This window comes from Ixodes scapularis, unplaced genomic scaffold (assembly GCF_016920785.2).
Source record: "Ixodes scapularis isolate PalLabHiFi unplaced genomic scaffold, ASM1692078v2 PGA_scaffold9__187_contigs__length_104089568, whole genome shotgun sequence".
Lineage (NCBI taxonomy): Eukaryota > Metazoa > Arthropoda > Arachnida > Ixodida > Ixodidae > Ixodes > Ixodes scapularis.
The window spans coordinates 87,394,312-87,407,900 of NW_024609884.1; the positions used below are offsets into that span (position 1 = coordinate 87,394,312).

The window sequence follows — 13,589 nt, forward strand, 5'->3', positions numbered from 1 at the left end:
TCGGGGCTCTGTCTCACAAACATTTGGCGGATTAACATGCGAGCACCTGGCAACCTTGCCGACGGATGGTACAGAAACGTTCCGCCCAAATGTCCTTCCAACGATCCCAACACCTTGCCCGACTCGCCAGTAACCTCCGGGCCCACGCGTGCGCCGCTGACCGAAATCTCTTCGTTGTGCGCAGCCCCCGACGTGCGATCCCGTGGAATCGGACGCCTGCATGGCCATCTCCGAGTCCTTCCTGACCGGCGCCACGTTCCTGAAACGCGACTGCGCCTGCCCCGTCGGGCGCTACTGCCCGAGCGACCTGCGGATGGCCGCGGACCGCGTCGAGCTGCCCAAGGGCGTCTACTACCTGATGAACTGCGCCTGAAGACCCGTTGCCAGTCGTGCCGGGCACGCCTCGTGTACGGGTCCCTCTGGCGGCCACCAATAAAGACGGCAGCATGCGCCGCCGGTGCACCGTGTCTCCGCACCGCGGCTGCCGTGGCCGACGGGAGACGGGCGACGTTTTTCGTGGCTGCGATTCATCGGGCTCGCTTTTGCTGTCTCTTGCTTTTCAGCGAGCACGCCTGATCGCAGCTCCCGTCCCGCAGCCGGGTGGCGGTCACGTGCCAACCCTGCCCTCAACCCCGGAAAAAAACGCACGCGGCACGCGTTCATTCCGCTTGCCGTCAGAAGAACCCGAGGATCCAGCGAGCGGCGCGTTCCTTCTGTATCAGAGCGAGCCGTTTCGCTCGCTCCGGTGCGGTCAATGCAATACAAGCGGCGCCACCACATAAGAAACCTTTTCGCGCCTCTTTTGGTACAGTATTAAAAAGCATTGCTATACTACACGGTCGCGCTCTATCGTTACTCGTGTCGCGGCAGTCTCAATCTGCCCAGCAACCTCGTCGTCCAAGTCCACTGAGTGCACGGGACTCTACCAACCAGAGCCGTATATGTAGCGAGTTTGGTCATTCGCTGGGGAGTATAGGAGACAAATGAGGAGGCGCCATTGGCCGATAGCGTGCTGGGCGTGTTACAGGCCGTCTTCACAAATTCGAATGTGGCAAACCACAAGCCGGAAATAATAACCTGGCGGTGGTCGTGAGAAACGAAATTAATAAGCACGTCACGGAGTAACTCTCGGTGACTGAAAATATGGTGCACGTGATATGTCAATCACGGTCATCCAAGATCACGGTAGAAGAGCGCGACTAGCGGAACGATCGACATAATCCGTACGCCAGGCGCCGAGGGCCGGGAATCTGCCCTCCGAGCGGTCACACTCTGTCCGAGCAAAACAGTTCGTTGGCACTTTCGTTTCTTAAAACTTTCTGCATGATCATAACCGAACATCAAGTGCACCCTATTTTCAACCATGAAGGGTTACTACATTTAACTCTTACGGACTTATTAAAACCATATACCTATGATTAAAACTGTTTCTGTCTACCACCGCTAGGGGATTCTTTTCGGCTGCTGGTGGGTCAAGAGATCATGTCAAGCCCTCTTTCTGAGTCTGATGCATGCCTTGGCTCTGCCCGCGCCTCCTATTGACCAAACTCTCTCTGTGCACGGCTCTGCTACCAACAACAAAACTCTAGTGTCATCTCTCTCGCTTTCAGAATGCTTTCGTTCCATCTTATCCGTTGCAGCCGAATGGGCGGGTGTCTGCTAGAGTCAGTTGAAGGTCTTGTGAGCCTCACTCCGCAGCCAGGGCGATTTTGGCTTGAGCCAATACTACCTAGAAGAAAGTCTGCGACTTTCCCCCCAAAAGTCATTACTAGTGGATCCACGCCGCGACATCTGCGTCAGCGTGACTTTCAACGAGCGCGACGCTAGCACGCGGCGACGCCAAGACGGACGCTTTGTGACCACTCATGTCGAACTTCGGCGTCCTTGGTGCTTGAGGTCCACTAATGATGATGTCATGCGCAGGCCTTGTCTTCTAAGTGGATAAGAAAGGACGAAACAAGAAGCAAAAGAAACCATGCTCTGCGCTTCTTAAAGGGGCCGTGCAATGACTTTTTGTCTGGATTTTAATTTGCACCGAACCTGAGCGCACTGAACGTAGTAACTTAATGAAACTTTTTTCCTCTCGAATTTCGTTTTATTTTAAAAGTTATAGGCAAATTAAAATTACAAAAGCAAGCAAAAATAACCTTCTTCATGACGTCCTTGGTTGCTTGAGTGGCCGTGAACTAGACGAGGGGTAGTGAGCTCAGCGAGCGGTCACGGCTACCGCACCCCGTGTCGACGACTCGAGAGGGCGCCACTAAAGCATATGCTGGATAGGCTGAATGAAGCGGGCGGCCAAGGCTGCTCGCATTGCATTTGCTGCGCGATTAAAGACTAATTCGGCATAACACTTCATTGGCCACAAACGACAGCAAACACGGGGCAAATATCAGTTCAGAACGGGAGCCACTTCGTGCTGCCATACCGCCAAACGGCCAAACCGCGAACCAAAACTGCTCGCCGACGGCTTTCGGAACGCTCTGAATCGGACGGATCCTTGAGTCCAAACGACCGCAGCGCTGCCGCGTACATCCGGGACCTTCCCACGCTCGCCGCTCGTCGGTGCCTGATCCCACTACCCCTTTCTAGTATGCGCTGCCTTTTCCACCGCTTGGTGGCGGGTATGTCGACTGTTCATTTCTCGTTTTCGGACTTTATAAACTGCATTTGTTTCTTTTCTGATCTAAAATACTGAGCAAAAACTAGTTTTATAAATATTTGAAACGGTTTGCGCCATTTATATTGTGTATTTCGATTAAAAAGAAGCTTTTAGCGTCTCTGACCAGTAGTAAGACCAGGACCAAAAACGTCACGATGTCGTCACATGTCGCGCGCTTTCGGCACCGCGGGTCGCCCCTGTTTTTCGCGTCGACCGGTTAAAATATAACGCGCTGATATTTAGTTACTTTCTCCGTGCCCGCTGGCTTGCCCGAACCCCAAGAGACGTGGAATCCGGAAAAAAGGTACACGCTTAAAGGGACCATGAAATGACCTTTTTAGTTTTGCCCAGATAACTTTTACATTAAACCGTCAATGTTCACTGAATGCCGAACAGGCATCCGTTTTCGTTTCGGTTTATTTACTTGTACACAAAAAATTAATGAAATATCGACTTCTTTCTTTCTCTCCATCTGACCGCGAAACAAGCTGCGGCGTAATTTTGACGGTCGGGACGTACCCTGTTTCCGGAACCGGAAGTTCTCTCGGCAGTAGGAGAATGGGAGCGTTAGCAGCGTTAGCGGCAGTTAGCGGCGGCGAGATGGCGGTGTGCCGGTAGGTTTTACTGCGCTGGTGGCACCGGTGTATTTTCTGAATCGGCGCCTCTCATCACCGCGATAGCCATGGACACATGGCAGCTGAGCGAGATTCAATTAGATACGTTGCACTACAGCAACAGCTTGGGACTAGTCCCATCCGCCGGTATGCCTGTTGGGAAGTGCAGCGAGTCTTCCGGTGAAGACTCCAGAAGTCAACCCAACTGTTATTGTTGGCAAAAGGCGGCCCGCGTCAGTCGTTTGCAAAGTGACGTAGATGGACCTCGGAGATTCAGGAGCGAGCCGACGTTAAAAAAGATCCGTTTGAACTACGAGAGTGTCAGCAAGAGCCACGTAAATACCTGTTCACACTCGGAGCGGACGCGCGCGTTTGATGGAAGTGCTGTATTCGCGCTGTTGGTAAGCGCTTCGGGAGCGATCTTTTACGATTGCAACTCGATACCAGTCTTGAGTAAACTTACCTTTAAAAAGTAATTCGTTACAGTTACTTTCAGAAAAAAGTAGCGAAGTTACCGTTACAGTTACCGCAACAGAAAGGTAACTCGTTACAGTTACAGTTATGTGGTGTAGACCGGCGAACGCGGCCGGAAGGCCGCAGAACAAGAACTGACACGAGGCAGGCACTGGACGCTGACTGATCTTTATCCGATGGTGATGCTCTTATATACAATTGGTAATGCATGAGTTCAGCGCCCTCTATACACAACATATTTCCCCCCTTTAAACAAACAAAACCCCAGTAACTAGAACACAACTTTCACCAATAATTACAGTTATTCACATAGCTCTGGAACCACTATAACAGATAATTCTAGTGTAAAACATAATTATTGTATTTTCCGGGCATTCTTCTTAGTCGCTGAGGCCTGCTGTACGACGGTGCCGTGGTCAACAACTCCTGTTGGCCGGAGATGTCCTGCGCTTCGACTTGCTCTGGAGCTGGCGCCGACTCTGCTGGTGTCGACAAGATTTCAGTCTCCTGAAGTGTAGCGTCTGGAAGTGTCTCAGCACCCCGTGCAGCTTCCGCTCCGTGCGTAGCGACGGTAGCGCTGTCGTCACCTGGCGATAATGTCTCTGGGGTTCTGGCAGTTGCGACGTCCCGTGGTGATGGTAGTTGTGATGCCCCCTCTTCAGTGGGCGAATCCAGGTCGCATAACTGGTCTCTTACCGCTCCACGTCGTTCCATAACTTTTTCTACCAAGTTCCGGGCACCTGGTGCTCCTCCTTTGGCCACTACTGTCAATAGACTACTTCCATAAAGCCCTACATGCAACACGGCGCGCGTTGCACTCTGGGAACTAGTTGGCCAGCCAGGGAGGAGGGTGGCATGGTTTCGGTTCCGATCGACACGTCGACAAGAGATTATACACAGAGCGTGGACTATTAACGGCCGTTATCTCATGCTTTCTGGTCCCGAGAGCGTCATTTGTGGTCTCTAAACTAACCTAAATGGCCAGACCTCGAAGCTTTAGACAAGCCCGAGACGTATAGCTTGTCTTAACTCATGCTTGTTGTATTTTTGTACTTGAGCCTTTCTGTTAGCGTTCCAATCGAGGTATGTGGACGAGCCAGTGCTGGGAATCTCGACGCTGCGAAGCTCGAGGATCTTTCTTGTTTACGAATCAACAAGTTCTAACAACCAATAAGTATGCATACATCGAGCTCGCGCCTTTACATTAGTGTTGTTGATCAGGAAGTTTGTTTCTTTCGTGCGTCCATAGACGAAATATCACTTTTTCAATTACTGTTTTTCTTAATACGCCTAAGTACGCGAGGTAAAACTCGGAGGCGCCATTGAAAAGGTCAATTTTAACACACTTCTTATCTCTTATCTGTATTGACCCGCAGCACTGCACGAAGTGAGGTCCCCACCCGCTTGCATTCCACTAATGTTCAACATGGCGTACGCGCATAAAGTTATCCTGCAATCATATAGGCCAGGGGCGGCCAGGCTGACCCGGCCTAAGAGCCGCAAACAGAACCACGAAACTTCCAAGAGCCGCGGGGGGGGGGGGGGGGGGGGGGGGGTGGGGGGGGCAAACTTTTGTTCAGGGCTAAAAAGAAATCTCGGACTACTTTAAATTTATCCGAGTCATAAGCGGTCCAACTATACACTCCGTGCGGGAACTATAGGGGGCGCTTTGAAAAACGCGCGCAGCGCCGCTAGCGGAGGAGCTGGCGTTCGACTGTGAGGCGCGTTCAGCAGCTTGTGGCGCCTTTTCGCATGCCAAGCTGTGGCGGCGGAAGCGCGCACGGACGAAACTTTTGCTTTTTGAGCCGATAAGTTGAGGGTGCTGGGGCAGAAGGTCATTTAGCTGTTCTCCATTTCTTATATATTGAGTTTGAGTCGTTATTAGAGGTAATTTCTCTAGTTGTGGCCGAAAAGGAGTTGGAGCAATTTTCCGAAAACCAAGACGGCCGCCACCTTAATTGCTCTGAGTGGGAAATTTATTTCGCTCGTCTCTGCAAACAAGGACTGCTGGAACGATGATATTTGGAGGCGAGTGAGATGTTCAATAAGTTTGTGCACGAAGAGTGCCAAGTTTCTTTAAGACAGCAGGTGTGAAAGTTAAATTTCTAACGAATAAAGAAATAAAGCTGTAGGGGATATCCAATATTGGACACAAAATGTTGTGTTTTAGCGGGCTGTGCAAAGTGCAGATTTTGGCACACAGGTGCTTGGACTTGACAGTAACATGACACAGCACTTATTATACAAAAAAAAAAAAAGTGGCATAGGGAAACCAGGTGAAAATTTGGTTTGGGCGGCGTAGCTCAATGGGAACCAATTTTGACCATGAAAAGACTGTCAAGAGAATACCACTGATCGGGGGAGGTGGAGACTTTAGAGGTAGGAAGGGACGAGTGGACTGTACTTCCAATTGAAACAACTTTACGAAACTTGTTTCCAAAGCGGAGAAAACAAAGTTGTCGGCCGAAACACGGTTTGGCCGTCAAGTGCTTTTGCGGTCAGCTGTTGTGTAATAACCTGGTTGTGCGAGGTGCTGGTTTTCGGCGCACAGGTACTTTGACATGACCGTCACTTGGCACAACACTTATTATAACAAAAAGAGTTGGAATAGCGAAACCAGGTGGAAATTTAGTTTGGGCGGCGTAACTAAATGGGAACTGGCTTTGACCGTCAAAGGCTGTCAGATAATACCACTCATCGTGGGAGGTGCACACTTTACAGGTAGGAAGGGACCAGTAGACAGTACTTCCAGTCCGAACTACTTTGCGATAAGTGGCTCTAAAGCCGAGAAAAATAAAATTTGTCTTCAGAACTCGGGATGTCAGCGTTTCCATATCCAAAAGGAGGCTGATCAAGAAAGAAAGCGCACCACATAAACTTCCATACTCAAACGTCGATTCACCAGTGATTCCGAGTTTCATTGTTATTTTCCTTAGATTTATATTTGTCACTTTTTTTACCGTTCAAATCCTTCTTCGTGAAGTATAGATTGCGTGCCATACTTTGCCGGAAATATCATCGACACGTACGATGGGGACGAAACTTCTTTGGAGGGCGTTCCTCCAACGAAATTGGCACTACATACCCGCGATTGTGGGATGGCATTTCAGCTCGTCCCATCGGCGCTGACACATGTAGGCGTTACTGGTACGAAAACAAACGCAGAGCGCAAAGCGGCAGTGTAGAATATGTCAGCCGTGCCGACACAGTGGCAGACATGATCGGGAGACCAAATTTCTCGCGTCGCACGGCACGGCTCCATCGTTGTCACTGACCCACAAAACATCGGCGAGGTGAAAAACTGAAACTTTGTCTCCACGAGATACGACGCATAACTATTGAAGCACTTAATGACGCAGCACAGGCAGCACTTCATGCTGTGAACCCAGCGCAACCGCACCACTCCGCCTTCAATGCGTACCAACGTACGCGGCGTGGTTTCGGTTTCGTTTTCTCTGGGGTTCTCACTGCGTACCTTCGGTACCGGCCGCGCGGCGGCGCGCCAGTCGCGCCGCACGGAGTCTATACGTAAGGTAGCAGTAGCACAAGACTAACAAACCGCAACCTGTCTTTCGATATCAAAACGCGTTCCATTTCTCTACTTGGGGAAGTGGTCGTATGACCGGGAGGGAGGCGTGGAAGTGGAAGGGGGGGGGGGGGGGGGGGGGAGTAGGGGAGGGGGCCGCGAGCCGCACTTTAACACGCGGAGAGCCGCATGCGGCTCGCGAGCCGCAGCTTGGCCACCCCTGATATAGGCACATTCGCACATACAGACGTTCTTAGAAAGCAAAAGTCGAACACTTGTGTGAAGAATGTCGCACCGTTCGCCGGGAGTGCGCGTGAACCCCTATATGCGGTGCGCCAAACAAACGAAATTATTCAAAGCGCGTTTGACGGTTGCTAATGGCCATATATTTGTTATCTGTTTGCTTTCTTCCTGCCTGAGTATGTCAAGATAATTTCAGACACACCGTTCAGGCACAGATCTTGGGCGTCAGTAAAAGCTCGTCAAAAAAGGCTTAGCCACGAGTAGGGGACGCTTGTTAGGGCCTCCGTCGTAGCTAGCCGATCTCAGCGTTTGCGAAAACTTAATCTTCTATCAGCATAAAATTTAAGTGGGAGATATATGATGAGAAGAGGAAGATATCATAATAACTTTTGTGCAGTAGTGAGGTCGAATTTATTGCGTTTCCTTGAAAGTTCATGCGTCAACGCTGGGTCAACTTTGATACTCCTGTAAGAATGCGGCTTGCTTTTTGCCCAATGAAGTAACAAGAAGCGGACGTTTGGCAAACAAAATAGGTGAAAGGCTCCAGATGAACAAATTTCAGTTCTAGTTCACTGGTACTAACGGGATTATTGAAATTGAACTCAAAGATGCACTCGTGAGGGAGGTGACTAAGCCACGTAAGCCACGTCTTACTACGTTTGCATACGCACTGATAATATGCGGTGTTTCGGGAACCAAGAAAAGTGCCCCGGTCTTCGTTTTGTATCGCTCGAGATTGAGTTTATTGTACGTTCGTGAAAAGTCAGATAATCGAAAACGCAAGCAGAGCGTTCGATCGCGGCGTGATTGCATGAGGTGAAGCTGCTCAGTCGAAACCGAAACTGAGCAGCCAACTAGTTCCCAGAGTGCATTGCGTGGTATATCGCCGCGATGGGGCGCGTCGGTTTTGGAAGAAGTCCATTTGGCAGCGTTCCATTTCTTCCCATTGTCTAAAAGGAAGGAATTTTTTCCCACGCGTTTTTTTACTTCTATTGGCAAAGAAAACCTCTGCTGTCCTTTTGGTCCTCCCCACCTCTTTATTTTTACGAAGTCGCCGGGTTCAATGATGGAGTGCCTGGCACCCCGTCTTTCATCGGTGTATTTCTTTGTCCTCTGCTGTCGCTCTTTGACACGGCGTTGCAGTCCGGCGACGTGAGGCCGCGGTTCATCGAAAAAACCCCTCTCCGGTAGTCCCACGACGTCCAGTCTTGTTCGTGGCCGCCTTCCGTGTAGCAAAAACGCCGGAGACATGCCGGTGGTCGCATGGGGAGTTGCCCTGTAAATACTCAGGTATTCCAGAATCGCCTCCTTAAGTGGTCTCCGCTCCAGTGCCGCCACCTGAATATACTCTTTTAAGACGCGGTTAAATCGTTCTATTTGACCGTTGCACTGCGGGTAGTACAGCGAGGCCACACAGTGTTCAATTCCTCTGTCTTGTAGGAACCCTTCAAACTGTGTCGACATAAATTGTCTGCCATTGTCAGTGACAACACTCTTTGGGTATCCTTCCCTCGCGAATAGCTCCAGTAACACTTTCGTCACCGACTGAGAAGTTATCGACGACACAAAAAAAACCTCCGGCCACTTACTGTGATAATCAATCACAGTTACTGCAAATCTGCACTCTGGAGGGGCTCGTTCCATCAAGCCCACAATATCCATGCCCAGCTTTTCCCAGGGCTTTTCGGGCCATTGCACTGGTTGTAGAGGGGCCACCGCGGTCTTTGCAGACTTGTCTGATGCCTTGCACACAGCGCAGCTTCTAATGCAGTTTTCCACGTCTTCGTCCATCCCAGGCCACCAATACTGCTCCCGGAGTCGCTGCTTTGTCCTGACGATGCCCGGATGCGATTCGTGGGCCATCATGATGAATCTGGACACCAATGTCGATGGAGGCACCACCCGCTCTGCACGAAACAGCACCCCCTCCAGAACAGAAAGCTCTTCTTGAATCCGCCAAAATGATAGTAGCTTTCCTGACAGACATTTCTTTTCTGGCCAACTAGATGTGACATACTGCATCACCTCCCGTAACACGCCGTCCTTCTCTGTCTCCACTTGCAATTGGTTCTTTGTTACCACGCTTGACACCACAGCAATGACCTCCTCTACTGGGTCGCACTCTGTGGACAGCAAGGGCAACCGGGAGAGTGCGTCAGCGACTACATTATCTTCTCCTTTCGTGTATTGTACAGTAAAATTGTACCTCATCAGCCTTGCACACCACCGCTCTATCCGAAGTGGCCGCCTTCCGGTGCCATTAGTAGAGAGCAATGTTACCAATGCCTGGTGGTCCGTTCGCAGCACAAAATTTCTGCCCCACAAGTACACATGCCAGTGCTCGCAAGCCCACAGACATGCCAGGGCTTCTCGTTCTCCCGTAGAGTATTTGCGTTCCTGTGGCGTCAACGTCCTTGATGCAAATGCTATCGTACGCGTCTCACCGTCGATCACCTGTTGCAGTACCGCTCCCAGCCCATATGCCGATGCATCAGTTGTTACCTGTACAGGTAAGGACCGGTCAAACATGGATACTGCGCTGCACGACGCTAGTAGGTTCTTAGCCTTGCCGAAGCTTTCCTCAGCGTTCTGGTCCCAGATGAACTCCTGGCCCTTGCGAAGAAGGCGCCGCAGTGGCTCCACCACTTCTGCATAATGAGGGAGGAAATGAGAGTAGTATCCCATGAGCCCAAGAAAAGAACGCAACCCCACCAAATCCGTTGGCGTCTGTGCATTGATAATCGCGTCCAGTTTTGATTTGAGGGGTGCGAGACCCCTTGCGCTCACATGGTGACCCAAGAACGACAATTCCTCTACCCCGAAGACACATTTCGTGTTCAGTTGCAGGCCAGCGGCCTCTATTCGCTGCAGGACCTCGCGCAGATGACTGTTGTGTTCTTTCTTATTTTTGCCAAAGACAATAATATCGTCAATATACAATAGGACGCCCTTGCAACCTTTCAATATTTCTTCCATCATCCGCTGAAACGCGGCGGGCGCCGAAGCAAGGCCAAAACAGACTCTACGGAACTGAAACAGTCCCTCATGTGTGGCAAACGTCGTCAGTGCCCGGCTGTCTTCTGACAACTCGACCTGGTGATAGGCTGACGCCAGGTCCAGTTTAGTGAACCATGCTGCTCCGTTCAAAGCGTGCAAAGGCTCCTCCGTGTGCGGCAACGGGAAGCCGTCAACGACAATGGCCTTGTTTGGCTCCCGTAAATCTACGCAGAGTCGGATGCTCCCGTCTTTTTTTTTTACCACCACTATTGGAGACACCCACTCAGAAGCGTTTACCCGTTCGATAATGCTTTCACGCTCTAATCTTAACAACTCAGCAGAGACTTGTTCTCGCAACATCAACGGTAATCGCCTAGCTTTTGCTGATACTGGTTTGACGTTGGGGCGCAGTTTAACTTCGTGTACCACGTTTTTAGCAAGTCCCAGTTTCCCCGCAAAGAGGAATGAAAACTCACTAAGTTCAGGAGGCAGAGGTTGTGGCCCCGCCGTTGTCTGTAGGCACGCCAGCGATGCGCCGTCGATATGCAGTCGTAGTTGTTGCACCGCATCCAGTCCCAGCAACGCCATGCCCCTTGACACCACATAGAAGCGAATGTTTGACGACACGCCTCCACGTGCCGCTTGAGCCACAAAACATCCATCTGTGTGACTGTTAGGACACCCAACTCTTCGTTTCCGTCCGTGTCCTGAACCGCTTGCACCCGCGCTTGCCCGGTACTTCTACATACCGCTTGAAAATGTCCCACCTTGTGACACCTCGAACACCGCCTATCTCGCGCTCTGCATTCCCGTGCACTGGCTAGGTGTCCTGAAGCACCGCATCTGTAACACCTGCGGTCCGGAACTGTTGAAGAACCGCTGACTCCGGTTCCTGAACGATTTCTTGCCCTCTCGACTTGCTGAACCATGGCAGCGTCAAGCCCCTCCTCGTAGACACGGGCACCTTCCGCTGCCTGCTCGAACGTCTGTAGGATGTCCATGGCCTGGCCCAACGTAAGCTGTGAACCTTTCATGAGCAGCTTCTGTCTTAGCTCCACGCTCCGTACTCCGTCGACGACTTTATCCCGCAGCGCTGCCTCAAGAAAGTCCCCGAAGTCGCAAGTACTCGCGAGCTGTCGCAGGGCACTGACGTACGCGCGTATCGGTTCTTCCTGAAGCTGTCGTCGCAACATGAATCGCCGTCGTTCGACAAGCACATTCAGAGTGTTCGTGAAATGTCATTCCAACAACCGAAGTGCATCGGTGTAGTCGTCCGGCTCACCCCCTTTTGATGTGGTCTTCTCCGGCGTATACTTCCAGTTGCAGCAGCAGTTATCGGTGGTGCAGCCGCAGGCTCTGGAACCAACGTGCGAAACACTCTTCGACCTTCCACCCCCATACACTGTAGAAGTATCGCCTTTCGTTGTGCTGGCGGTTTCGCGTCCATTTCCGTCGCCTGCAGAAAGATCTCGAAGTCCTCTCGCCATTGCCGCCATGGCACTGCCGGGTCTCCCGGCGCCTCCAAAAACGGGGCTAACGATGGCAGCCCGAACGTATTCATCTTTGCGTTAATGAGTAACGCCCCTCGCGTACTAGTTGCAAAAAACGGCTGTCATCTTGACTGCTGCCGAGGTTGTGCTTTTGTCGACTGCGCCAATGTGGTGTAGACCGGCGAACGCGGCCGGAAGGCCGCAGAACAAGAACTGACACGAGGCAGGCACTGGACGCTGACTGATCTTTATCCGATGGTGATGCTCTTATATACAATTGGTAATGCATGAGTTCAGCGCCCTCTATACACAACAAGTTACTTTTAAAAAGTAAAGAAGTTACTTTTCAGGTAATAACCTTTATCTTTATTAGCACAAAGAGCGAACTGTGTCCTGGGGGGCGTGCGAGGCGAAGCAGATGGGCCCGTACGCGAGAGCGTCTGCTGGCCGACCCCCCAGGAAACAAACAGTAAGAAAACAGAAAACAAGCAATCAGAGAGACAACAATCAAGCAACCGGAAAAGCAAACAATCACACATTTAGAAAAATTCCGAAGCAATCTTAATGCCCGAACTGCAAAGCACCCCCCCCCCCCCCCCACCCCCACCCCCCACCACCACCAAGGTTTGTCCCTTCACGAAAACTATTCTATAACACAAAAACAAAAATTAGGAAAAACTAAAAAACGCTCTCTTCACCAAGTTTATTTGCATAACATTAAAAAAGTGTGCTTTTTACTTCATATTGTAACTTATAACAGCAGTTGCTTCTCGAAATTAGTGTCTGAAAGTTTCCTTTGTTTGAAGACTAACACATCCCTGCCCTTGCTGAACAGGCGCTCGTCTAACGCGCTGGATGGGATGGCTGTGTTGTTTCGCCGGAAGAGGTTTTGATTGCCGGGTAGGCGTTGAGGCAACAGAGTGCCGCTTTCTGCGGTCAAGTTGTTAGTAACCACCTCCACCACAGTAAAATGCTCTCTGTACGCCGGCCATGGTAGTTCTTTTTTGTTCTTATCAACATTCATATCCTTGGCAGCACTATAGCACCTTGCTGGCTCGTTGACGGTTGCGCTGGGTTCATAAAGTCCCTGGACATATTTCAGTTCGTACCCGGCAAGCCAGAAACAAACCCCGCGCAAACAGCAGTAAATTTCGCCTCGACTGTTGACACTACACCGCAAATCAAAATACGAAACATGCGCAGTGCGGAGTGGTGGCGCTAATCAAAATACAAAACATTCGCAGTGCCCTCCGCGTGTATTGTTGTTTTACGTTTCATTCACCCGATTAAAAGCGTTTGCGTAGAAAAAAAAAAAAGAAAAACCGCAAAAGAGATAGTTCTTCAAGATACTAAGATGCAAGTGTTCAGTCACAAAGTACAAGCGCGTGCTAAAGATAACTACATTGTTTTTTTTTTGTGTGTGTGTTTTTTTTCACCAAATCTACACGTGGCTATATTCGGGTCGAAACTGGCGAGAAAGAGCATGTTCACAAGTTTGTGCAAAAAATAACTTGACACTCGAAATGTCGGAACAGACAATTTGGAAAGCGCAAAGAATGGCTAAATTCCTCGTTCAGTGATAT

General features: G+C 50.6%; 1 protein-coding gene across 1 annotated transcript in view; it reads left to right on the forward strand.

The window, feature by feature from the left end:
* Nucleotides 1-834, forward strand: part of LOC121047744 (U-scoloptoxin(11)-Sm5a-like) — a 190,865-nt gene extending 190,031 nt beyond the window's left edge. The window contains exon 5 of the mRNA XM_042287275.1: nt 185-834. Within this exon, the coding sequence (XP_042143209.1) occupies nt 185-373 (189 nt within the window). The 3' untranslated portion in view covers nt 374-834. The remainder of the gene's footprint in view (nt 1-184) is intronic.
* Nucleotides 835-13,589: the final 12,755 nt, after the last annotated feature.